Below are 26,744 nucleotides of genomic sequence, written 5' to 3'. Positions count from 1 at the left end.
GTTACTAGCAACCAAACATGGCTGCTGAGAACCGAATGCAGGCTTTCTGGATGAGCGCTTGGAGCTCTTAACTGCTCATCTATTGATCCAGGTGCCATGCTTAGATCCTGAAGTGTGTTATTTGTGTTTTCCACTTTGAAAGTTTGAGATCTTACAAGAATTTAAAAAAATTTTTTTAAAGGAGAAGGATATGAATCCAGTTTCATTCTCCTGCATGTAGAAACCCAGGTTCCCAGCTCTGCTTGTCACCTTTTTCTCTAAACACCTGGTTTTCTCAGTCTTGCATCATAGTGCTCCAGTGTCTGGTTCTGTGCCAGCGCCATGTTGCTTTGGTTCCTATGGCTCTAGAACATACATTGCGATTTATACGTGATACTTTCAGTGCTGATCTTCCTGTTAAGGGTTGCTTTAGCTCGCCAAGGCCTTTTGTGCTTCCATATGGATATTGGGGCTCTTTTCTCTAGTTCTGTGAAGAACACCACTGGGATTTTGATGGGGATGGGTAGGTCTATAGGTTCCTTTCAGTCATGTAGCCATTTCGCAAAATGTAGTCTCGTTTTTTTGCATGTGAATAACCTGATTTTCCCCCATTTGTCAAAGAGACTGTCCTTTCCCCATTTTGTGTTTTGGGTATGGTTGTTCACATCACCTTGCTCTATGTGCATGCTTTATTTTAGATTTGAGTCTAAGTTTCTAATAGTATTCTATATCAATGTAATCCTCTAATTATTTCAATCCATAATTGTCACCAGTGAGTTGGACTTTTAAAAACTCCATACCTAGCTGAGTTAGTACAGAACTTCCTTCATCTTCGAAAGGGTGTTTGTTTTGCTGATTTTTATCAGTTTTTTTGTCATTAAGACAACATTGTTTACTTAAATTTTGGATTCAATTTGTGCATCATAATGATTGAGTAATTTAGTGAGATAAAAATCTTGTAAATAAAAACGTTCTATGTTAGTCACACTTACGATTTTGTATTAGTTGTAATTGCTTTCTTTTGCAGCACCTCATTCCATTTGTGTGGGCAGGTTCTGAAACTTGCCAAGGATTCCAGCAAGGGCTGTATTTGAATGCTGGCCTTCCTTCCCGCAGTGTGTAGGTAAAGATAATGTACTCTCCGATCCTTCAAGTGCCGTAGGATGGAAACCTCTCTGGATGCCTGCATAGTGAGAAGGGTTCATTCCTCAGAGCCGCCCTTTATTTTTTCTGATATTGCTCAGCCTGGCAAATATGATTTCTTATAGCTTTGCCTATAGCAAGTCAGCATAAGCAAAAGATTCAGTTTTTAAAGTAAGCTTTCGTTAGTGTGCCCTTTATTTTTTCTCTCTCTCTATTCTCCTTATATCTTCTCACACCTCAGAATTCGGTGTGGCAGTACAATGGCTTAACGTGAAGGCTGGAAAAGAGGAAAAGTGCTAGTGCAGACAGCATCAAGTTAAGCACTAAACTGCTTGCTGTGGGCTGCTTCCTTTCGGTGGTCTCATGGCCAACTGACTGGCATCCCATTTTACCTTAGACAGTTGGCTAACTGGATTCCTTCCTCTTTCTTTTTGTTCTCTCTCAAACATTCTTCTCTTCAATGCCTGCATAGATTTCGCTACTTTCTCCTTCTTTAATTTCCTATTATGGGGGACAGGCCAACTCTTTCCATCACTGTAGCCAAACTTAACTGCGTTCTTCTATCACGTTTTAGTTCACCAAGGTCTCCTGCAGCATGACCCACCCTTTCAAAGGGCAGACAGCTGGCAAACACACGTGTGTTTTCTGTGCTTATTTAGTTTGTTTCCCCATTAGACTAGTATTGCGATGCTGAGGAGTTTGCAACAGCTCTCTACTTTATTCACTAGTAGCTTCTGAAGTAGGGACAGATGGGGCAAATTAATAGCTAAAATTAGAGATTAATGTGTTAGGTTCAGGACTAATGTTCATATGCTAGAAGTAAAAACTGTAAAGTAATTAAATTCCAAAGAGGATATATTTAAACAAACAGCATGAATAATAAGTATGTTTTATTTTGCTTAAGAAGTCTAACTTATCTAATAAATGATGCTTATACAACATAATTTCAATTTATGACCTTATAAAAACTTAAACTTCTTTTAACCCCAGTCTTCAGCCTTGCATAACTTCTGAGAAGAATGAGCTTAATTCTGTGCTTTCTTCCTTCTGCAGTCAGAAATGGAACACCAAATCTTGAGACCACTTTCTTTACACTCACCTAACTTGGCTTAATGAACAAAACAATAAAAGCAGCTCCAGCCTGGTTGTAGGCTTGCCTGTAATCTCAGAAGTTTGCACTTAGACGTAGAGGCATGTAGAACTCAAGGTCATCCTTGGCTGCAGGAGACTTGGGAAATAAGAGGAGAGAGGAAGGAGAAAGCAGTTCTAATGTCAGCAAATTTGCCATCAGAAGCTGTACAAAAAAAAAAAGTGATGTACAAAAAAAAAATACCCTCTGAGGAAGTGGGAGCTTTGTTGTTAAACAAATCCTTTTCTACACTTCAAGTAATCATACAGATTGGTTTGTCTTTATTTCAACCATATGAACTATTTGTATGTTTATTTATTTTAAATAAATTATAATAAGTAATAATAAATAATTGAGATTGATTGGGTCTAGTCTGGGCATGTAATTCACTCCCTTGCCACGCCTAGATAAAAATCTAATTTTTAAAGCATTATCACAGCATTTTTTTTTTAAAACATGGTCTCACTCTATACTTATGGCTGGCCTGGAATTCACCACTTAAACCAGGCTGGACTCAAACTCTGCTACCTGAGTGTTGGAATTAAAGTCTCTCCCCACCGTGACTTGCCTCCTCCTGAACCTCTGTTAGTCAGTTTGAAAAGTAGTTCAACTATCAAGAATTGACAACGTTTTGGTAGTGTTTTCTTTGCTCCTGGAGGATGTATTAAGTGGATAAAAGATCCTTGATGAATAGTTTTCTCTCAGTACATGAAACAAGCCATGCCCTTTGGCTTGTGCAGCTTCTGACAGCAAATTTGCTGACTTTAGAACTGCTTTCTCCTTCCTCTCTCCTCTTATTTCCTGTCTCCTGTAGCCAAGGATGACCTTGAGTTCTACATGCCTCCCCCTCTAAGTGCAAACTTCTGAGATTACATGCAAGCCTACACCCAGGCTGGAGCTGCTTTTATTATTTTTCTCTGGCTGCTTCAAAAATTTTCTGCTGCCAGTTTTCAGAAGTTATGATGTGTCTTAGCATGTATTTCTTTTTGGCCTACTCTGGTGAGGCCTCACTTAGCTCCTTGAACCTGTGTTTATGGTTCTTGACAGATTTGGGAAGTTTTGAGGCACTATTTCCTCGAGTGTTTCCTTCAATGTCATCTTTTCCTTGTCTTGTAGGGATGTTAACTATTTTGTTATAGCAGTAAACATCTACAAGGATTGTATTTTGGTTTTTCTCGTTTTTTTTTCTGGATGGGTAATTTCTACAGTTCTCTTGAAGTTTGCTGAACCATTCATCTTTCCATTTCACTCTTAAGTAACTATCTCATCTCCATTATTTTTCCAATTGTAAAGTTTTCATTTAATTTTCAATATTTTTGATTTTTTTCTTTGCTGAGGCTTTCTGAATTTTAACTTGTTTCAAATTGGCCATAAGAGAACATTGCCTCTTTATAATCTGTTGTCTTTGTCCTGGCATCTACCAAGCGTCTTCCATAAGAAGTAAGCTTGAGGTGGTCATGGCTCTGGATACAGTGAGTCACCTCTGCTTGGAAACTGAACATTTTGGGCAACACTCAATGAGACTGTGGATCCTGTGTGAACCTTGTTTTTGACTTGGCTTCCCTGGTACTGTCTCAGTAGGAGTGTGAAGATGCTGTGTCATTACCGAGGCTCCTCAGCCTCCATTGGTAAACAAGAGGTTGGAGGCACAATCTTACTCAGTGGATGGGTGTTCAAAGTCTCCGAAGTTTCCACTGTTACCTCTCTCACCGAAAGGCATAGAAGTGTCTTGTTACTGTTCTCTACGTGACCTGCATGCTAGTAGTGGTGGGAAAGACGTGACAATCCTATTCTGACTCTCTACTAGGTGTGCTCAGTGGCAAAGCGTGAGATATCTACTTAAGATAAAGTGGAGGCAGATGTGTGGTCTCCAGGGACACTGTGAAGAACATGGTTGGAAGTCTTAGTCTTCTATTTGGGCTCCTCTGGTACTGCCCCAGGGAGTTGCTTGTAGAGCTTCATCGCAGCCTGGTGGCCGTGGAATCACACATAGATGTTGCTTCTGTGGGTGTATGTAGGTCTATACTTTATCGTTGCTGTGGAACAGGCGCAAAGCAGGTATGCACTTGAAGATTACAGTTGCATGGGATGGAGAGTGGGTACAGTGGTTAAAGTACTTGCTGTGCAAGCGTGAGAATCTGAGTTCAATCCCTAACACGTGTCTAAAAGCCAGGTGGGAGTTGGGAGGATCCTAGAGGTTTGCGGGCTAGCTATCCAAAGTGGCAAGCTGTAGGTTCAGTGAGAGACCTTTATTTACCGACAAAGGCCAGTGCCCCTGTACGCTTATGTGCATGGACATACACATATGAAATACACATAAATATACAACACATACGAACACTAACACACAACATACATACATGGATATGCAATACAAACATGAATACATCTACAAACATACAAAACAAACCACACGCACACACACTCATGTGCACACACACAAGAAAAAAGTCTGTTTTTTTGTTTGTTTGTTTGCTTTTTTAGCCATCCTTCTCCTTTTCGTGCTTGAGACTACCATTCGGTTGTATTTTCTCTTGTCTGTCTCTGTTGGTGTTAGCAGGTCACTAGCTGTTCAGATCCAAGTCTGGGTTCAGAAATCACACTGTGCCCCACAGAAGCCAAGAATGTGCTGTCCCTTAATCTCCAGAGTCTCCAGGTGGTTTATTTGACTCCTTGTTCCTCTAAGTTCTCTTATGTTGGTGTGCATTAAATGCCCAGTTCTGGAAGGAAAAGAAGAACTAAAACCTGCTCCCTAATCCTGGATGTAGATGTTCCATCAAATAAAATTTATTACTCACTTTTGGTATTTCTTGAGCTAAATTCAAAAGATAGCCACCCTATTCTGAAAGATGCTTTAATCACTGTAACATAATTTGTAGGCAATTAGATATAAAAGACATCTGTAAAAATTGCTTAAAAATCCACATATAGGAATGAATACTCAGAAATAAATTCCGGCAGTGAAAAGTTCTTTGGAAGATAGTATATAGCATTGCTATTAAACATTATAATTTGTCTATATTTTAGCTCCTCAATATTTATGTATATTGAGGAGGTACTATTTAAGTCATTGTAAGTCTACCATAGCGATCACTGGGAAAGATACTTATTCTTTTATTAAGCTAGCAAAATATTAGATACTTCTGAGAATGAGCTATTCTTTGTAACAAGTCAAGCAGTTTGGATAGTTTAGCAAGGAATAATCCCCTCCCCTGAGTTTCACGTCCCAATGCAAGCACTATTAAGGCCACATATGCCTTGTCTCTCACAGCGCACATGCCTTGTTTTCTTTAGTCTTCATTTCATTTTGATTCAGGTTGTTCTTCCTCATTTTCTCCCACTCCTCCCCTCCAGTTCCTCTTCCTGTACATCTGTAAGGTCATTTCCCTTATCCAGCCACTGAGTGTACAAGCGTGGTATTTCTCAAAGTGTCACGTCTATATGCCTAAATGGCATTTAGTGCAGGTGATTCTCAACTATTTTTAGTCCAAGTCCTTAGCCCGAGTGTCACACTCGTAGCTCTGGCCCTGTTTGATATTTCTCCTTTAGACATCTGAGTGCTCAGCTCTCAGAATCTATTGTGCTCAAGCTGCTGTCCTCCAGAGTTTCCCCTCAGTAAACAGTACTGCTGCTCACTGAATGTACAGAGGCCTCTACTGGTCCTCCACCCTCTTCTCTTTCCATGTCTGATTATTTGCAAGTCTAGTAGCTTTTTCCTTCTGAATTTACCTAATCCTTTCTGTTTCTACCAACAATATTCCCTCATTACATTCCTGGTCTAAGGCAGTCATTTTCTAATTGGACTCACTATTGTGTGTGTGTGCACACCAATGCATGCCTCTCTGTCTGTTCCTCACCCCCCCCCCCCCCCGTGGTGTATGATGTGAGTATGTGTTCATATATTTGTAGGACCATATATACATGTTTGTGTATGTGTGTGGAAACCAGACTCCTCGGATGTCATCCTTCAGGCACAATCCACCTCATTTTTGACACCAGGTCTCTCATTTGTCTGGACTGCACCAAATGGGCCGTGCAGGATGGCTAGTGAGTCCCAAGGATCCACCCGTCTCTGCATCCCCATGTCTGGCTTGCTGGACCAGCTTTTTCCATGAGCTTAAGGGACCGAACTTAGGATCTCATACTTTACTAACTGAGCTATGGACCAGGCTCCTGGACTTTCAACTTCATTTTTCCTGAATTGACTTTTTCCTCTACTCAGAGAGTCATTTCAGATAAAAAGTGTGGTCTTGTCACATGGCTGCTTGAAACTGTTTGGAAGTTTTTAATTGCTCTTAAGTGCCTAAATCCCTACTATGACTGTGCACACTGCCTGTCTCAAATATTTATTGAAGTAGGAGTCCATATATTGTTGCAGCATTTGCTGTTAAAAGAGTACAGCCATATCCACTTTTCTACCGGATATACTTGTAGAAGTTGAGTTGCTGGTCCACTTGAATATCATCAACTATATCAAAGTTCTTAGTGGATAGATGGTGTAGTGCCTTTTAGCCTTCCAGAGAAAAGAGAGGAGTCTTGTCTAGGAAAATCAGCGACCTTTTGTTTTGTTTTGTTTTTCGAAGCAGGGTTTCTCTGTGTAGCCTTGGCTGTCCTGGACTTACTTTGTAGACCAGGCTGGCCTCAAACTCATTGATCTGCTGGCCTCTGCTTCCCAAGTGCTGAGATAGAGGCTTGAATCACCATGCCCAGTTTAAGAGCAATGATTATTAAGATAGTAATTGTATGCCTCTTAGCTGAAAGGAGGCAGCTATACTCTAGGGCATCTGCCACTAGTTAAAGAGTATTTCTGGATTTTATGCCAACCAACTTCAGGATAGACATTTTTAAGACTGAAAGTAGCAAGCAATTCAATGTTTCTATAATTATAACAAACACAATTTATTCCTATAAATTACAGGCATTTGTTTTACTTATATAGTAGATGGGATAAAGAAGGAGATAATTTTAAATGAGATGAGCATGTAAGATTTAATTATAATATAGTTTGAATTTTAATTTTCAAAATAAAGGTTCTAGTGTCTTATTTACCCTGCTCTAATAAAGCACCATACTCGGAGGGATTTAATAAACCAGAAATAGACTGCTCAGAGTTCTGAAGGTAGGGAAAAGCAGGAACAAGGCATATTCAGGAGCTAGTGAAGCTTACATTCCCATGCATAGATGGCACTGCTTGCTGTGTTCTCATGAGGAGACATGAAACTCTGGCAATGATGCAAACATTCCGGTCACAATATCTACTGTGGTTGATACTGAAAAAACAAAACAAAACACTGCACAGTAGGCAAATGATGCTTTTAGAGACCTGGTCTTCTGTTTTTCCTTTGCTCTGCAGCATTGGAAGGAGGACCCTGTGTCTTGTGTATGTGATGGAAGCAGGGAGTAGCAGGAAGTTATCATGTGCCTGAAAGAGAGGGTTCTGTTGGGGGTCAGTTTACTAATCACATGAGCTTAGAAGCTCAACAGACTTAGGTAAGCTCAGCCTATGTGAGACTGTGTTTCCTCAACTCTAAGTATCACTGAGCCATGTTTTACCGGAGAATCGGATTTGCTATGAAAATTTGTTTTTGCTACTTATTATTATGTTCATATTTACATGTTTACTGTTTGTATTGGTACTAATATACTTTATTATTGACATGAGCTGTACATTTGCATACCATAAAGATAACAAGGGATCCAGGTGTATTAATGACGATTAAATTGTTTCAAATGGCTATTTGGCTATAAAAAGAGTCATAGCTTGTTGTAGGGCACAGAGAGGGGTCCATGGAGTTCTGAAAGCGTTGATAAGCAGCTTTTTAGTAAAATGCATGTACTTAGAGGAGAACAGACACTGTGATTTTTATAAGTAAGTTTATAAATGCCCACTTTTCTCTGACTCGCGTCTGTTTTGTTTTGCAATTAAGTGGCTTTATCTTTAATTTTGTCTTACTGTTAATTTTGTCTCAGTCATTTCAAGGCTATCTAAGCAAAACACCAACTTAATTGCTGTTTGTTATTTCTTGTCCTAGGAAATGGACCTCACCATGACCGTTGCTGCACATATAATGAAAACAACTTGGTGGATGGTGTTTATTGTCTCCCAGTAGGACACTGGATTGAGGCCACTGGGCACACCAATGAAATGAAGCACACAACAGACTTCTATTTTAATATTGCAGGCCACCAAGCCATGCATTATTCAAGGTAAAAATAGTGCCATGTTTCTAAGCTTCAAAGTAGGACAAGAGGTAGTGTTAGGACAATGGAAATATTTACTGAGTTCAAAACTTCAGTGTTTTGACAGTACAGTGTGTCAGCACATGAGCTCTTCTGGTTCTCTGTATGAAAGATTTTTTTTTATAGAATTCTTCATTTCATGTATATGCAGCTATCAGCATATTTAGACAGAATAGTAGTTAAGCAAATCTACTGATTCAGTTGATTGAATATAAAAATTGCTGTAAATATATCCCAGGTCACTTAATATCCTTTATTTTATTTTGTACAGCATGGAGACACATGTTTGTGGCCTCCTTATAAAATTTTCTCGATTATTAGTGTGAAAAATAAGACATGAAATATTATTTTCTGATCATTCATTAATATTTTTATTTGTTTTTTCATTTAAATATAAAAGTAACATGTAGCATAACAAAAATGCAGCCATCAAAGAGGGTGATAAATGAACTATCTGTTACATTTTCCTTCATTGTCACTTACCAAAAGTGATTGTTAACTCTCTAAATGGCTAGTCTTTCTGGAATTCTAAATACTATGCATATCCTTTATTTGTTATTGTGTTGATTTTCCTCTATTACAAGTGTAACTTTTAACTGTCATGTGTTCCTGTTGCCTACACTAATCATTATCACCCAAATTTAAAATAGTCTGTTTCTTATTTTCATAAAATTGTATTTTTCGGGAGGCAGAGGCAGGAGGATCACTGTGAGTTCGATACCAGCCTGGTCTACGAAGTGAGTCCAGGACAACCAAGGCTACATAGAGAAACGCTGTCTTGAAAAACAAAACAAAACAACAACAACAACAAAATATTCTATGATGTATTAGTTTTTTGACCATGTCTTGTCATTACCTACTTTATAAGAACATATTATGTTTTGTGCCTTTATTTTTCCAAATCTATTTCCTGTGATTCATTTTAATTACTTTTACATTTTTAAGATATATAGAATTTATGTTTAATTGATTAAAATGTAAAAACCAATCTTCAAATATTATATATTGTTTACTGTTGAACATACAGTCCTTATACCAATAGACAAAAGATGCATCAGTACGTTCTTTTAAATTTTGTAAAGCTCTACTTAATTTTATGTGCCTGGATGTTTGGCTTGCATGTATGTTTGTGTACTACATATGTGCTCAGTGTCTGAGAATGCCAGAAGAGAAAACTGTATCCCCAGGACTGGAGTTACAGACAGTTGTGAGCTGCCATATGGATGCCGTAAAACCTGGGTCCACTAGAAGAACAGCTAGTTCTCTTAACCACTGAGCCATTTTTCCAGCCCCTGTCAGTGTGTTCTTAATACATGTATTGTTTGAGATAAGATCTTCTGAAAGAAAGGAAGTAGACAAAGACTATACATTCTTCAAAGTGTGAGAACACTGCTACTATTTTTCAACATACTGTCTTCCAAATTCATGTTTGATGTTAGCCTTGCTGGATTGAATGCAAGGTGTGGGAAACACGGGGCTTACACGGGTGTCATGAGCTAAGTGCCTGACTCCTGCTTCTGTTTACTGAGAAGAGGATGACTGGAAGAGGGGCAGTGTTGGGGTGGGATGAGATGAAACTCTGTCTCATTCATGCCTTTGAAATGCTACTGAGCTGGCAGAACAGATAGCAGTTTGATGCACAGAAGTTTGGAGGTCGGTTTGGAAGGATAACGTGCATCTGGGAATTTCCACTCTGGAGATCATGTTTAGAGTGAGGAGTCTAGTGCGATGATGGAGCAAATGAGTGAAATACAGGAAAAACAGAGAGGAAATGAAAATACGGAGCATTGGGTCCATACAATTTAGGTGTCCAGGGAAAGTGGGTGACACAGTGAGGGTGAGAAGCAACATACGCTGAGCCAGTTTAAGCTCTCTTTAGGATGCGCTTGTGGGCTTGTGTCTCTCATTTGACTTGAATACATTTCCTAGATCATCCAAAGTGCCACGCTGTGTAGGCTTAGATTTTTCAAAAACCTACTTATTTAGGGTTCTTAAACACTTCTGCTTCCCTTCCAACCCACCAACCAGAGGTAGGGGAGAAAGAAGGTTTGTAGGAAAAGGGGGTTGTGGACCTTTTTAGTTGTAGTTCCTTGGGGTGATTCCACTCTTTGGTGTCAGGATACCAGCAGTCAAGTCAAATAGCAAACACTAAACAGGAACACAGATCAGCATCAGGGGCACCATCTAGCGGAAACAGCAAAACTCTGCTAGTATCAGCAGGATTCAACAGGAATGGCAAGACTCAGCCAGAGTGTCACCAGAAGTTTCTTTCTGCCAAGTGAAGTGTTGAAAAACGAAGTCCAGGGAAGTGACGTGAACCATTGCAAAGCATAGCCATGCAAAAATGTCTCACTGTCTGTGGGCTTCTTGTAGTTAACACAAGGACGTTTTTCAGCTGGCAAAATCCGTGCCCCTTGAATGAGACAGCTTCCAGAAGAACATCACTTGTCCTCTCACAAGTCCGTTTTGCACTGGTAAAGATCACAAGTCTGTTCTCAGCAATGGAAAAACACTCCCACATCCCATACTTGGGACCAAAACAAAAAAACACATTTGCATGACACAACAGTTTTTTTTTCTCTTTTATTTTTATTTATTTTTTTTGTTTTGTTTTTTATTAATTTATTCTTGTTACATCTCAATGGTTATCCCATCCCTTGTATCCTCCCATTCCTCCCTCCCTCCCTCCCATTTTCCCCTTATTCCCCTCCCCTATGACTGTTCCTGAGGGGGATTACCTCCCCCTGTATATGTTCATAGGGTATCAAGTCTCTTCTTGGTAACCTGCTGTCCTTCCTCTGAGTGCCACCAGGTCTCCCCATCCAGGGGACGTGGTCAAATATGAGGCACCAGAGTACATGTGAAAGTCAGATCCCACTCTGCACTCAATTGTGGAGACTGTTCTGACCATTGGCTAGATCTGGGTAGGGGTTTAAAGTTACCGCCTGTATTATCCTTGGCTGGTGCCTTAGTTTGAGCAGGACCCCTGGGCTCAAATCTGCCTACCATAATGTTCTACTTGTAGGTTTCTAGGATCCTCTGGATCCTTCTACTTTGCTATTCTCCCATGCTTCTCTCATCCAGAGTCTCAAGGGGATGTCCTCCCCTCTGTCCCAGTTTCCTGGTAAGTGAAGGCTTTCATGGGACATGCTCCTTGGGCTAGTATGCAGATATAAGTGAGTATATACCATTGAGTCTTTCTGCTTCTGGCTTAACTCACTCATTATGATCATTTCTAGCTCAATCCATTTGTCCACAAATTTCGGGAATTCCTTGTTTTTAATAGCTGAGTAGTATTCCATAGTGTATATGTACCACAGTTTCTTTATCCATTCTTCTATTGAGGGACATTTAGGCTGTTTCCATGATCTGGCTATTATGAATAAGGCTGCTATGAACATGGTTGAGCAAATTTTTTTGTCGTGTGCTGGAACATCTTCTGGATATATTCCAAGGTGTTTTAAAGAAACAAGGAACTTCCACTTATGTGCTGTGGAGTTGAGAGACTTGCTTTTATGGCACAATTACCTCATCACTCTCACTGCCTCCGATGACTGTCACTGAAGATTCTTCTTAGGTGCCTGTTGGACCTTTTAGATTCACATTCCATTCTTAAATTCTATATTCTTCACTTGTTGGTTTTATTGTCTTATATTTTGAAGATTTCCTTATTATATTCTTTTTTTCCAAAATACTTTTTTCTTAATTTTGGGAATTTTAATCATACTGTGATTTCTGTTACCTTTGTTCTAGTTCATGAATGGTGTTATGAATCTTTTTTATAATACTTATAATTACTCAAAAGTTCTCCTACTAAAATGATATTGTTTCCTCCTAAATTAGTTGCTCTTTATTTATTTAAATATTTCTCATTTATAGTTTTAAATTAGTCAATGATTCTTAATTGCTCATATTTATTACGTGAAAGACGGAGTTGATTATGAGCGTCCTCTCCGATTATTGGCTTCTATGTCTGAAGAGTGTTGTTTGAATGCCAGACAGAAGCAGGTTTTGTTTCTCTCCACCTCATTATACCCCTTACTCTGCAAGTCTTTGCTCTTCTAAAAGCATTGTAGTTCCTCAGCCCCACATACAGCAACAACACTGTGCATGAGGTGGGAAAGAAGTATGGTTCATGCACTCAACTGTGTAAGAAAGGTAGAATTTATTTTCCTTAAAGCAACTTGGTTCTACACCCAACTTAATCTGAGTGAATTCTTAGGGAACTTAATCTGCTGTTATATATCATAACTTAAAGTGCATTTATAGTTTATATTGTTCTCTAGTATTTTTCAGGATTAAGTATGAATAATATTATTCCTTTCAAATGTGGGGCTGGTGAAATGGTTCATTGGGTAAAGACACCTGCTATTAAGCCTGACAACTTATGTTTAATTCCCAGGAAAGAACTGGCTCCGCAACTTCTGACCTTTTCACATGTGGTGCAATGGGTGGCATATGTGCAAAACATGAACACGCATGCACACATACACATATGCACACACAAACACATGCATACACAAGAGAATCATTAACAAATAATTAACAAAACATATATGTGTTTAACTATCAACATTGTACTTCCACATTTGTGTGTGCATGTACATATTCCTCCAAGTTCTGATGACTTTTATTTGCAACATCTCCATGTGGTTATTGTGCACACAGTATTTGATAACTAGTGCAAGTGCCCCGAAGAGGCATATGTTTTGCATAAATGAGGAATATTTTCATATATGTTCATACATTTTGGTTTAATTCATCTTGGATATTCCAGCTCCAACATACCTTTATTTTAAACAAGACAAGAAGTGCATTTAGTCTAAGTGAAAAGCTATTTATATATTTTCTTATTAATTTGAAAACACCCAATTGATAAATGTTTGCCATGTCCATCTGAGTATAATGTGTAAATTTATCTTAGCTTTTGAAGTGGATCTACTCACGATAGGTAATATGCTTAAGTATATGTAATAATGTACACATTAAAACTTACCTAAGAGGGTGCAACACAAACTATTGCCATTTAGTTTGAATATGAGAAGAGAATTAAGTTCCTTTATGGTTGGGTGTCTTTACCCAATGAGCCATTTCACCAGCCCCACATTTGAAAGGAATAAAAATGACTTGTCAGAATCTGCTACATTATTAGTCTTCTAAGAATACAAATGCCGAACCATGAAAGCATTGTCATAGAGTACATGGAAATCTTGCCCATTCAGTAAGAGCTATGATGTCACCCATGTTGAGTGCTGGGCTATCAAGGGCTTCTGCTCTCAATGGGCTCATCGTGTCCTAGAAGAAGACAGGAATATGCGCATCTATAACTCAGAGAGATTATTGTTGCGACGAAGTTTTATATACAGCTTAGCCATGGGCAGGCGTTTTTAGTTCAAAGAAATCTTTGTGAGGAAGGAGAACCTAATCTGGAAAACAGACGGTAGGCTCTTTTTTCCAGGAGGGCATCTTGGAAAGATAGGTCGGTATAAGGAGAGTGGCCAATGTGGGTGAACAGAGGAATGCTAGCAAGTTCAAATGACCAAAGAGTTTTGTAGAGGCAGGTTACTTTGGAGGGTTAAGGCAGGATACTTAATACTTAGATGGATAACAAGTATAAATTGGTCTGTTCCAGTAACACTGGGAAACAAGGCAGCTGGGAGGCATTTTTCTTAGAACATCCTTACACCTTTCAGTAGTCAGAGTCAGAGGTTTTAAAATTATCAGCATTATATTTGCACGTTCAGGCTATACATGGGAAACTGTACCTCTTTCTTCCATTGAGGTTTTTTTCATGCAAAAGAATGGATTTGCATTAAAGACACAGACAATTAATTTAGTGAAACATTAGTAGTAAAGGGATATACTTTCTGTTTCTTGAAAAGGTTTATTGCCAATTGAACACACTTCAAGAGACATAAATTAGACTTAATGAACATAACACTTTAGACTCTTGACATGCTACAATTTAGAAAATGTATTGTGAAAGCCTGCTTATATTTCACAGGCCTTTGCTTTATAAAAATGCTTAGGAGTTTCAAAACTGAGTTATTTAAACAACACAACACAGTAACTGCATTCTGCTCCCCTCCTCTTATTTTAATCTCTCCTAGGTGACTGTGAGACAGTCTGGTAATAGCTCTGCAAGCCTAGGTGCATCTTATCAACATGTTGTGTTTTCCTAAAATGACTACATCACAACAGCTTTTCTGGTTTCAGACCCAGGGACCAAGAGTTCCATGTCCAAGTAATACTTGTCTATGTGTGGTGTGGCCCTAGGAGCCATATTTACAAATACACATCTTATAGCTAGTATACAGTTGTCTTTAGTAAGAATGCAATTTTTTTTTCCGAGACAGGGTTTCTCTCTGTAGCCTTGGCTGTCCTGGACTCGCTTTGTAGACCAGGCTGGCCTTGAACTCACAGCAATCCACCTGCCTCTGCCGCTTGAGGGCTGGGATTAAAGGAGTGCGCCACCACTGCCTGCCAACATGCAAATATTTTTTATATTACTCATGATTATAATTAAACTTTGGTGAGAATTTTCTTTTGGAATAAATAAAAATGAGCCAGAAAATTCTTGATGGCTCAGTAACTCATTGCTCTTACTCTGTTTCAACTGGTATTTATATCTGATTGAGTGATTTGAGATTCTTTAAATCTACAGTTGTCCATACTTGAAGGAAAGGGAAGTAGCATGCTTCTCCTGATTACACGATGATTGCTGCTGAGTTTTAATTAGGTGTGCAGGACTCCTTTGTGGGTTCCCTTTTCTTATTTACATAGAGTGCTGTTCATATTTTGTATGGCCAGTTAGTGACAGATGTTCTTTTCTTCTTTAGATTTGAAACTATATTCTATGTAAAATGTTTAAATAGAATGTTATACACTATACATTTATTTATGCTGGGATGATTTATTTACAACATCATGGGAGAGGAAATGTATTAACAATGAAAGGTCCGAAATTTGAGTCACCCGTCGACTACAGTGCATGAAGACATCAGTTTTTGCTGATAATGCTGTCGTGGCAGCAGCACGATTATAAAAGAAGCAGCTGGATTCTGTGCTGTCTTGTGTATTATCCACAGCATTGGCATTTAAGTTGTGATTTTGTATTGTCTTCAGATGTCTCGATTGGTGGCAAATGAAAAAAGATGGAAAGAAGAGCGGGAGATTGTCAGCTCTAAGGTCGAGTCTGTAAGAATGACAGTGAGTGGAGGATTCTTTTTATCATAAAGAAACAAGGAAATTAGATTCATGAGACATTATGTGGGTAAAGTGTGGCAGTGTTACTGTCCCCTGTGAACTTTATCACAAAAGATTGAGCATTGAGATGAGGGTGTATGTAGTAAGAGAAAATGACATAAATTGATAGCTATTGTAGGATAGCTGCATGCTAATGAAAACGATCCCACAGAATGGGAGGAAAGTGATTAAGCAGAGAAAGGGGGAAGGGAAACACATGTGCAATGTTTGTGTAGTGACATAGAAAAGACCCCAGGAGTACAAGGGTCCCTTCATGACCATGGGAGAAGGAAGTAGAGTTTGGGTTTGCGTGCAGCAGTTAGCTGTAGAAATGCGCATGCAGAAGTTCACATTTTGATCTCTTCCTGCTTTCTCAGTGGAATATGAAGCACAATCTCAGAGTGGGAGCGAGAAGAGAGTTTTATGCGAAAATGAAGTATATAGACCGAGTGGCTAATGAGAATGTAAGACATGAATTTTAAGGTTCTCTCATTGTCAATGTCACGGTGTCTATGGCAACCGAGGAGGAGTTATTCTCTCAGATTAAATGAATATAGAAGCAGACTGAATATTTTTGACAAGCTGAGATTGCCTTTCGTTCTAGCGTTTTCTGCGTAACTCCAGATAGATCATAAGGAAGTCTAAGTATCACGCTAAAACTGCTTGGTAGGGTAGAAGCTCTACATTCTAGTTTTATGGGATGGAGTTAGGTGTGTTGTGTTGGTTATGGCAGGTTCACTGCAGGAAGCCAGGCCATCTGCTTGTGTTAGGAGAGAACATACCAAAGGATGTTTCGATCTTGGTTTTAGAGGATTGTGTATTTAAATCATTTTGTCAGCATTGAAAATAACCGTTTAAATTGACTTAAAATAACTGCTTTCTTGATGACAGCTTTCTCTGGGTAAACAAAATTGAAGGATTATCAAATTAATAGAGAAGATCAATAAAAGACAGCAAAATTCATACATTTCTTTCTTCATGTAAGAATGCCTTGCCCTTAGCTCCTTATGTATTGTAAAGGCCTTATTTATGATTTTCTTTTTCACTGATAATTACTTTAGAAAAGATATATCATTGTTTCTGTGTTATAAGATATTTTGTCATTCTTGTTCTCCCAAGTTCTGAAAAATATTCTCTTTGAATGTCATATAGACTCATTGTTCTTGAATATTGAATCAATCATGATGAGAATATTAGCTTCATTAGTCAACAGGTATGATATCACTGATACACAGATACACACAACCTATTTAGATGGAGTCTCAGTTGGATAATGAGATTGTTTCCTGTCTGAAGCAGCATATGTGAAGCAGAGCAGTTGGGGCAGGGCCCTGGAATCCACACTGAAAGTGGAAGGTACTGATCAGAGTGTTGTATAGGAACTTCTCTGGGCAGGTGAAAGTCTGCCAATATTTGTAACCCTCGACTGTGAGAGAGAAAATGTTGTTCATGTTCTCCTGGTTACAAGACAAGGATTGAAGCTTCTCTGAGTCTCTCCTAGGTGAGGAGGGCTGCTAAGCAGTGCAGAGGCTCCTCCTGGGTCTGCCCCTTCCTGCTTCTTATTGTTTTAAAAATATATTTTATTAATTCATTCATATTACATCTCAATTGTTATCCCATCCCTTGTATCTTCCCATTCCTCCCTCCCTCCCATTTTCCCCTTACTCCCCTCCCCTATGACTGTACCTGAGGGGGCCCTCCTCCCCCTGTATATGCTCATAGGGTATCAAGTCTCTTCTTGGTAGCCTGCTATCCTTCCTCTGAGTGCTGCCAGGTCTCCTCATCAGGGGACATCGTCAAATATGGGGCACCAGAGTTCGTGTGAAAGTCAAACCCCACTCTCCTCTCAACTGTGGAGAATGACCTGTCCATTGGCTAGATCTGGGTAGGAGTTTAAAGTTTACTGCATGTATTGTCCTTGGCTGGTGCCATAGTTTGAGCAGGATCCCTGGGCCCAGATCTGCCCATCATAATGTTCTTCTTGTAGGTTTGTAGGATCCTCTGGATCCTTCTATTTTCCCATTCTCTCGTGCTTCTCTCACTTAGAGTCCCAATAGGATGTCCTCCCCTCTGTCCCACTTTCCTGGTAAGTGAAGACTTTCATGGGACATGCCTCTTGGGCTAGTGTCCAGATATAAGTGAGTATATACCATTTGATTCTTTCTGCTTCTGGGTGAACTCACTGATTATGATCATTTCTAGTTCAATCCATTTGTCCACAAATTTCAGGAATTCCTTGTTTTTAATAGCTGAGTAGTATTCCATAGTGTAAATGTACCACAATTTCTTTATCCATTCTTCTACTGAGGGACACTTAAGCTGTTTCCATGTTCTGCTATTATAAATAAGGCAACTATGAACATGGTTGAGCAAATGTTCTTGTTGTGTGCTGGAGCATCTTCTGGGTATATTCCAAGGAGTAGAATAGCTGGGTCTTGAAGAAGCCTTATTCCCAGTTTTCTGATATAGTGCCAGATAGATTTCCAAAGTGGCTGTACTAGTTTGCATTCCCACCAGCAATGAAGGAGTGTTCCTCTCTCCCCACATCCTCGCCAGCATGTGGTGTCACTTGAATTTTTTATCTTAGCCATTCTGATGGGTGTAAGATAGAATCTCAGAGTTGTTTTGATTTGCATTTTCCTGATGACTAAGGAGGTTGAACATTTCTTTTAAGTCTTTCTCAGCCATTCAATATTCCTCTGTTGAGAATTCTCTGTTTAGTTCTGAGCCCCATTTCTCAATTGGGTTATTTGGTTTGGTGGTGTTTAATTTCTTGAGTTCTTTATGTATTTTGGATATTAGCCCTTTGTCAGATGTAGGGTTGGTGAAGATCTTTTCCCAGTCTGTAGTCTGTCGCTTTGTTCTGTTGACAGTGTCTCCTCCCTTACAGAAGCTTCTCAGCCTCACAAGGTTCTATTTATTAATTGTTGACCTTAAGGCCTGGGCTGTGGGTGTTCTGTTCAGGAAGTTATCTCCTGTGCCAATGTGTTCTAGGCTTATTCTCAGCAGATGGAGCTTCTATTTCCCACTAACAATTTCTCATTGAACCACAAATACAGACCCAAGTAACTGATGCAGAGAGTCTATTTCTAGTGACTTACTAACGTGGTCATCACAGTGACTTCTTATGAGATCACTTCTCTCTAAGACAACAAAGCCAGGAATGCCATGAGTATGGGAGAAGCAGGTTCATGCTCATTCACCAGTGGTCCTCAGCCAGAACAATAGCCATTAACTGCTGATGAGCTTTCTGGATACACTTGCTGATCCAAGGACATCAAATCAAATGCTGCTAATTAGTGAAGAAAGAGCAAATGGTAGGATCCAGTGGAATCACAGAATTGAAAATTGTACACTTGAGTGCTGATGTGAATTTGGACATCAGAGCATCAGCTTCCAAAATGTCCCTTTGCGTGCTTGTTTAGTATTATTTCACATTTAAAATAAGAGGAAATCTGAGGTGTAATGCATACTTTCGATTATATATCATGTATATATTGTGTTCAGAATTGGAAGTGCTTCAGTTTAACAATATTGTCATATTTATGTGGCAGCGAAGGTGCCTTTCACTCTATGTATAGGTTTCCTGTTTTTAGGCAGGTAGAGCTATGTGGCAGGATCTCTCCTTACCGGAGTGGATAGCACTCAGGGGAGGCCCTTTACTGCTGGATAACTTGTAAAGACAAAGAAATAAAGGCATCCTTCAGGCCCTGAACCATGATTAACTAGTTAGTTCACATCTCAACAGTGAGCAGTGGGAAGTTTGAACAGCCGGTGGACTGCAGGACGCGGATCTGTATTTGTAAACCTCACATAGGAAGAAACTGTTGCTGTTATATTTGTCTCTGGTCTACATTCCCCTCCATATCCATGTTTCTGCCATTTGCTGTATTTCCCATCCACTGTCTCTCTCCCGCCTTCCACAGTGATGCCATCTCTCACTTCTTTTCTGCCCTGGTCTTTCCCTGACTTCTCTTTTCTGTCACATTTAGTCAGCTTTGTCAACTTGACCCAGTGTAGACTCCAGGCCTCAGAGTGCTCTGAGAAGGGAATCTCGATTTCTGGACTGCCTGGATCAAGTGACTTGTGGGAGGAAGGCCCATTGCCCTGTGGAAAGTGTTATGCCTTGGGCAAGTGGTCCTGGGCTAAGGACAAGTGCCGCCACTCTAGCCAGTAAGCAGTGGTTCTCCACAGTTCCTGTCTGGATCTTCCTCAGTGATGGGCTGTGGCCCGGAAGTATAAGACAGATAAATCATTTCCTCCCCTAAATTGCTTTTGTTCAGACTGTTTATCACAGCAGCAGAAAGGAAACCGGAACACGCCCCCTTTCCTTTACTGTCTTCTTGACACTTTGTCAGTAAGACAGGGTGGGAACGGACTTCACATTTGAACAGACCTTTAGCATGCTTTATGCTTTCTGGTCTTGATGCAGTAACTAGATGACTTGGAACCATTTTCATTCTTCCATTCAGTGTTTGCTTATTTTTTGGGCACCTGTTTTTCCCTAGAAGTTAGGTATTAGAGGTACCTGTTCTGTCTCATAAGCTAACAGTCTTATGGTAGAGATATATGAAATATATGTTTCTATGAAAATATTAATGTGGTTAAGTTACTTTTTATGTTTCTGTGATTTTTTTTCAGACTATTTTCTTTAACTGGACCCACTGCATCAAGGACTTGGAGTCCTGTTTAAATCTTACTACGTTTACAATGTGACTTTGCTTTCAAAAATATACTTAATATTTAATAGCCAGGAGCAATTTTTTTAAAAAATGGAGATATCATGTTAATTAAAATTTTATGAAATAAGGAACTTCATAAAAGTTTTATTTACCACAAATGCTTACTTTCTCATCCTAACAAAGTATTTTTAGTAATTATAATATTAAAGGACAGAAAAAGGTTTCTAGGTAACTATAATGCTCTCAAACTTATGTCTCAGTCTTATGTCATTTAAAAATATAAAATTTAATACATTGTTGAGAGCCAAATGTTGTCTCACATAATGTCAGAATATATGGTTTATACAATAGTTTATGTGAATTCTTCTACTTCACCCCATCTTCTCTGTGTTATACAAAGTCTGCCTTGCTGTATGCTGTATGTGGAAAGATTGTACAGATAATTATTTTAGATACCATCCATCCATTCATCCATCCATCCAATGCAAGTCTTAGGAGGGTTAATAGTTTTTATGATATATATATATATATATATATATATATATATATATTGTGTGTGTATGTGTGTGTGTGTATGTGTGTGTGTATGTGTGTGTGTGTATGTGTGTGTGTTTATGACATCGTCAACGTTTCTAAGAAATTAACAATATTATTTTACTGTGTCTGCCACATCTTCATTGGAAGTGTTTGAGTCAGTGAAGGTGTCTTTTGTTGGTAGTTTGCAAGCTTACCCAACTTCACAGTCTAAAACATTGTCTGGGAAGACAAACCTAGTCACCAGGATTTCTAAACACATTAGAAAATGGAGCCCTTGATGGTTTATCTCAGTGGCCAGCCAGGTTCTAGAACAACCCAGAAAGTGACCTTTGAGAAAAGTACATAGGGAAGTTTCTGGTTTGGTTTAACCGAGGTGTAACGTGGGTCCCATCCCATGTCCTGGTTCTCAACCGTAGGAAAGGGAGAAGTCGAGCACAGCACAGACACCGAATTTTCTGTTTCCTGACTCTGGGTAAAGTGAGCAGCTGCTTCGTGATCCTTCTACTGGGTCTTTGCCACCATGCTGGGTGGTGCTAGTCCCCTCAAGCTGTGAGCTTAAATAGGTTGCTTTTGTTATATAAATGAAAAAGATAACCAATACACATATTTAAAAATTTATCTCAAGTCCATTGGGAAGATCAGTAACTGCCATTGTGTTTCTATTGATACGATTGATCACTTAGGGTGTTGTGAGTCTTGAGTAGTGTGTTTAAGTCTTACCTAAAATTGTCTCACAGTCGAATATTATTTAGCCACCAAAAATAGCCTGTCGTTTGCAACTAAACATATGGAGGCATATCAAAGGGGATAATAAGTGGAATAAGTGAGGTGCAAAAAGGTAAGTTCCATGTGTTTCCCCTTCAGGTCTGAAATGCTTTAAAGAGCAACTGGTCTGTATAAAAGAGGTTACAGGAGGTTGGGAAGTGCATGGGATGCTAAACAGCCAGAGCTACACACTGATAGGAGTAAGTTCCGATGCTCAATCTGTCTCTAATGAATGCCAGAGAGATGTTTAAAGGCTCCAATCACAAAGTAGGAGACAGAAACAGTAATTACTCTGATTTTATTAGTGCATATTGTATACATGTATTGAAATAACACACTGCACTCCATAAAGAGACATTTTATGTGTTAATCAACAGATTTCAAAAATGTTAAGAAGATGGAAATATTAACTAACGTCCCTCATTATGCTGTAAATGTGTAACATGAAATTATCACACTGTACCTCATGAGTTTGTACAGATAAAATAAATGTTAAAAGCTCAATTGACATTAATTCAATTACACAGAAAAACTAATTTAGTATTTTGAAATTAGAAAGCCAATGCTTTTTTTTTTACTACTTGAACAACAAAGGCAAAATAGAATTTTCTATGTATTTAACTTGCAAAATAGCTCAATAAGGAATGTGTTATCTTAGACTAGATTTTTTTTATTGCTTAATTATGAATTGAATTTTAATGAAAACAGCACAGTGTTCATCTGAAATTCAATGAGCTACACACCATTATGGGATAAGACCAAAATGAGATTTTTTTTGTTTATCTTAAAGAAAAAGAAAAAGAAGGACATCTGTCAGGGCTTTTGTTTTTAGAGCGATCAGTGAAATCAACCAACTCTCTGACTGGAAGTGGTGCACAGAGTAATGGCTACAAGGAGAAATGAGATTAGGAGCAAAAGCCATCTATTGTGATATAAATGGTGAACCTACTCATTAAAAACAAGAAGGCCATAAATTTAGAAAATGCTGCAGAGTGCAGGTCAGGTCAGTCATTTAGTGGAATATATCTATAATTAAAATGCAAAGAGATGGTAAAATATGGATGGATGCTTGGACAGATGCAGGCAGAATTTACTACCCAACTTTGGTTTGAAGCATTTTGTCTTATTCACTGAAATAATTTCTTTAATATTTTTAGGATATTTGTCCTGGGATGGCTTCTTGCTAAGGCAAATGGACTTTTGAGGGAGGGAGAATAAAAAGAGTAAATACAGATACCGTACCTGTAGATAGTGTGCATGGAAAACAACTTGGAAAGTGAATTTTCATTCCAGACCTTGATGTGGAAAAAAAAGGCGTTATGTGCTGAGCCAATGGGAGTCAGTTTTACCATTGCTGGGCAAGGTTGAAGGTCAGTCCAAAGAGATGTATCAAGTGACTACCTGTTATGAGTGAGTACAGCAGACGCTGGGATTCGGGAGGTCAATCTTCTGCCGTCATAAGATCAAAACGACTGTCTTCTGATTAAAGATGAAACTGGCCCTCAAAATGAACTTGAGGATTTTAACAAAAGACTGTCTGTACTCTCTTCCTAAAGTTCTAATACAAATCTTTTCTCATAACCTCAGACCCCAAACTGCCTGAACAGGGTGCTACAGAAAATACCACATATATAGGAAGTCAGACCCAGCATTAGGGACCAAGTTGTTAGGAGAGATTAGTGTTGGAAAGGGGACATGGGAGAGTGTCAGTTAAAGCAGGAAAGACTTAGGAGGGAAAGGTAAGTAAATCCCAGAAGGTGGATACAAATCCTGAAGACAGGATCAGGGAGAATAGCCCGCCAAAAAGGAAAATGCCCGTTTTCTTGGTTTGCTTATTGTATTGTCTCTTAACTATCTGGTCGATTCTGAACTTGATGAAATTCTTTAAGATGGATGCCGCCTTACTAGTGGGCTTAGAAAACAAAAATCTAGCTTTTTTAAAAAAAGTAAGCTCTCAAATGTAAGAGTCGCATGGATATTTTCCCTTAAATACTACAATATCTAAGTATGCACAATTTTATTCACAAGATTGAGCAAATTCAACGCTACAGTGCCGTTTAGGGATCTTTGAAGATCTTACAAACTAGAGATCTGTTTTTTGAGTGTTCAAATACAGTACACGAATTCTAACTATAAGGGCATAAAGTGGGAACTGGCTTGTGATATTGTCAATAGCATTACAAATGTGACAACAGCATGTCACCTATTGGCCAGGGCTTAGCATCTTGTTATCACATTAACATATTCTGATATTGGCCAGGGCCCTGTCTGATGTGGCTAACCCTGCGACTCCTGTCTTGGCAATAAGACTAGAAACATTGTCTGTCTCATTCTCAATTGCTTTCCCAGAGCCACTGTCTGCACTTTGCTTACCTGGTGCGAACAGTGTTCTGTGATTCACTTCAACTTTCCCATGAAAAGGCTTCGTACTGTTTCAGGGCACAGTACGGGCCTGAGTTCAGCTTCATCGCTAGTCATTACTTTCAGCGTACCGGGCACTTAAGTGTCGCACCTATAACTAGATTGAATGTGAAGTTTGTGGAGTCTAATGACTCGGTATCTTTTGTCATACCTGGGATGTAGTCAAAGGTTTTGAACTCACCAGTAGCCATTGTGTGGTGTATCGGAGGGTGAAGTGGGAGGAGATGACAACCAAATTGCCGCAGAGCTAGAGAGTAGCAGCCATCAGGTACAATGATGTCTTCCCTTTTAATCTTCTGGGATGAGAGATTCTGTCCCTGAATTGGTGGCAGAAAGGAGTGGTGTTCAGAAAGAGCCAGTTATTATCAGTACTAGTTTTAGTGGCCTAGATGGCTTAGAGGATAAAGGTGCTTGCTGCCAAGCCTTACATCTTGAGTTCTAATCCCCGGACCCGCACGATAGAAGGAGAGACCTCCAGAAAGTTGTCCTCTGGCCACCACAGGCCTACGTATACACATGCTGACACAAATAAGTAAATAAAAGTAATTAAAACAAATGTTTTCGCTGCCTACAGTTGGCAGATTGGAGTGGAGAATAATAAATAAATTTATTACAGGAAAATTTGACCTAGCATTGTAAATTTTCTCAGAGTTGGTTGGTCTTCAGTCATAAAGACAAGTGAAGAAGCAGGCAGCTGAGCGCTTGCTATTCACTATTCAGATAGAGCTGTTTTGAGAGAAGCCTGAAGGCAAGCTGGCTCTTTTCTGGGCTCCAGAATATTGCTGGTGAGTTAGCTACATTGGCATTATATAGCAAAGCAAACATTTCCCATTCAAATGTAGCTCACCTTGCATAAAACTGCAAAAGAGCATCTATTTTCCATTTTCAGTGTGTGTGTGTGTTTGCGTGTGTGTTTGTGCACATGTGTAAGTATGTGTGCACATGTGTCCACATGCATGTGGATGCTTGTGGTTGATGTCAGGAATCATTCTTCATTGATATTCTATGTCCGGTTGGCATTTATATAGGTTCTAGGGATCTGAGCCTAGGTCCTCGCATTTACAGGGCAATAGCTTTATTATCATGGATTGTCTTTCCAGCCACAATGTGCTTATGTTTGGCACATGTTTCCCTTCTGAGGCGGTTTCAGTCTAGGCAGAAGGTGGCCCTACCTCAGTATCCAGTAGAAACTGCTGTTGGCAGAGAACCTCCAGTGAGGCCCTTTGGTGGACAAGACTTCTCTTTGATGCCCGGCTCTTTGCTGGAGGAGTCAAGCATGCCCTTTGTAGTTCGTCATGGAGGGGACCCTTGGATGCTTGCCTCTGGCTTCCTCCAGACTGCTCTCCTTGCCCTTTTCTTTGTCAGTAGCTTTGCTTTGTATCTTTTCATCATATTCCACGAACTCAGCCATGCATACAGGGGCCACTCTGAGATCTAGAGAATTACAGAAACTAGTTGTCAACCCATTCAGGATGATGTAATGAAATTCCATACAATGCCTAGATTAACAGGGACAGAGATTTGTCCCTCCACTCTGGAGGCTGAGAAGTCTAAGATCGAGGAAGAGATAGAGTCCATGTCAGCGGGGGGTGGGGGTGGGGGGGGTCTAGTTTCTGGTTCACACTCAACATCCTCCAGCCACGGAAACAGCAAGGGGACTTTATCAGTTTGCTGTTTTATAAAGGCACCATACTATTCACAAGGGCTTTGCTTTTATGACTGAATCACGCCCCCATAGGCTCCACCTCTTAGCATTACCACTGTGAAGTCCACAATTTCAAAACATGAATTTGAAGGACTCAAACACTCATTCTATAAAAGTAGAAGTGACCTTGGGGAGCCCTGACATGTTCACTCTGTAGCAGCTAGACCAGTTATTGTTCTGAGCCCATCTTGGTGGAGACTGACACCTTAACAGAACGCTCATGGTTACCTGTCAGTAAGATTTACACAGCTGGTGCCTGGTCAGCTTATATGACTCCTGGCTGTGCCTGTACTCAGAGTGGAGTATTTTCATTTCATTTTTCTAGTTCATTTATAATGTTGTTATTAAAATTCCTGGCTCCGAGTTGGATTGCCAGGTTTGAATTTCTGCTTTACTTTAGCATGAGCATTTGGGTAAGTTAGTTAGCTATAGTGTACCATTATTAGCTAATGGTTGCAATAAAATTTGTGAAGTTGTTGCCCAGATTAAAAGTGATAAAGTGATAACGCTTTCCTAGCCACTTATTTTAGAGATTTCCAAATTACTTTCCTTTTAGATTACATTTTATGTTCAATAATAGACATGCTTAATTATTATCATAGCAAGTATTAAAAAATAAGCAACAAAATTATTTTATCTTCCAGAACTCATTAGAGAAGTTCTTTCCTTGTCTCCTGTACAATCTTTAAACAGGTCAACAATAAAATCCATATACTCTTCCAACAAATGGACCTTAGCTTTTTATACAGAGAGCTCACGGTTACGGTATGGTCAAGAGTGTTCAGTTTATGTAAAGTAAACTCTTAGAATTTTTGCTTTGGGTTAAGCCTTGCATGCTAGTAAACTTTAAGCCTTAGCAATTTGTAATTTGAGCATTAGGAAGACCAAGGCAGGGGGA

General features: G+C 39.3%; 1 protein-coding gene across 2 annotated transcripts in view; it reads left to right on the top strand.

Annotated features, from left to right (window-relative positions):
• The window catches only part of EPM2A (EPM2A glucan phosphatase, laforin), a 119,201-nt gene that overhangs the window by 44,888 nt on the left and 47,569 nt on the right, over window positions 1-26,744 (top strand). For both annotated transcript variants that reach the window (XM_084774916.1, XM_084774915.1), the window contains exon 2: window positions 8,284-8,458. In XM_084774916.1, the coding sequence (XP_084631042.1) occupies window positions 8,284-8,458 (175 nt within the window). The remainder of the gene's footprint in view (window positions 1-8,283; window positions 8,459-26,744) is intronic.

Source organism: Acomys minous, assembly GCF_964271855.1.
Source record: "Acomys minous genome assembly, chromosome: 3".
NCBI lineage: Eukaryota > Metazoa > Chordata > Mammalia > Rodentia > Muridae > Acomys > Acomys minous.
The sequence above is the reverse complement of the archived record's forward strand: the minus strand, read 5'-3'. Positions and strand labels throughout refer to the sequence as shown.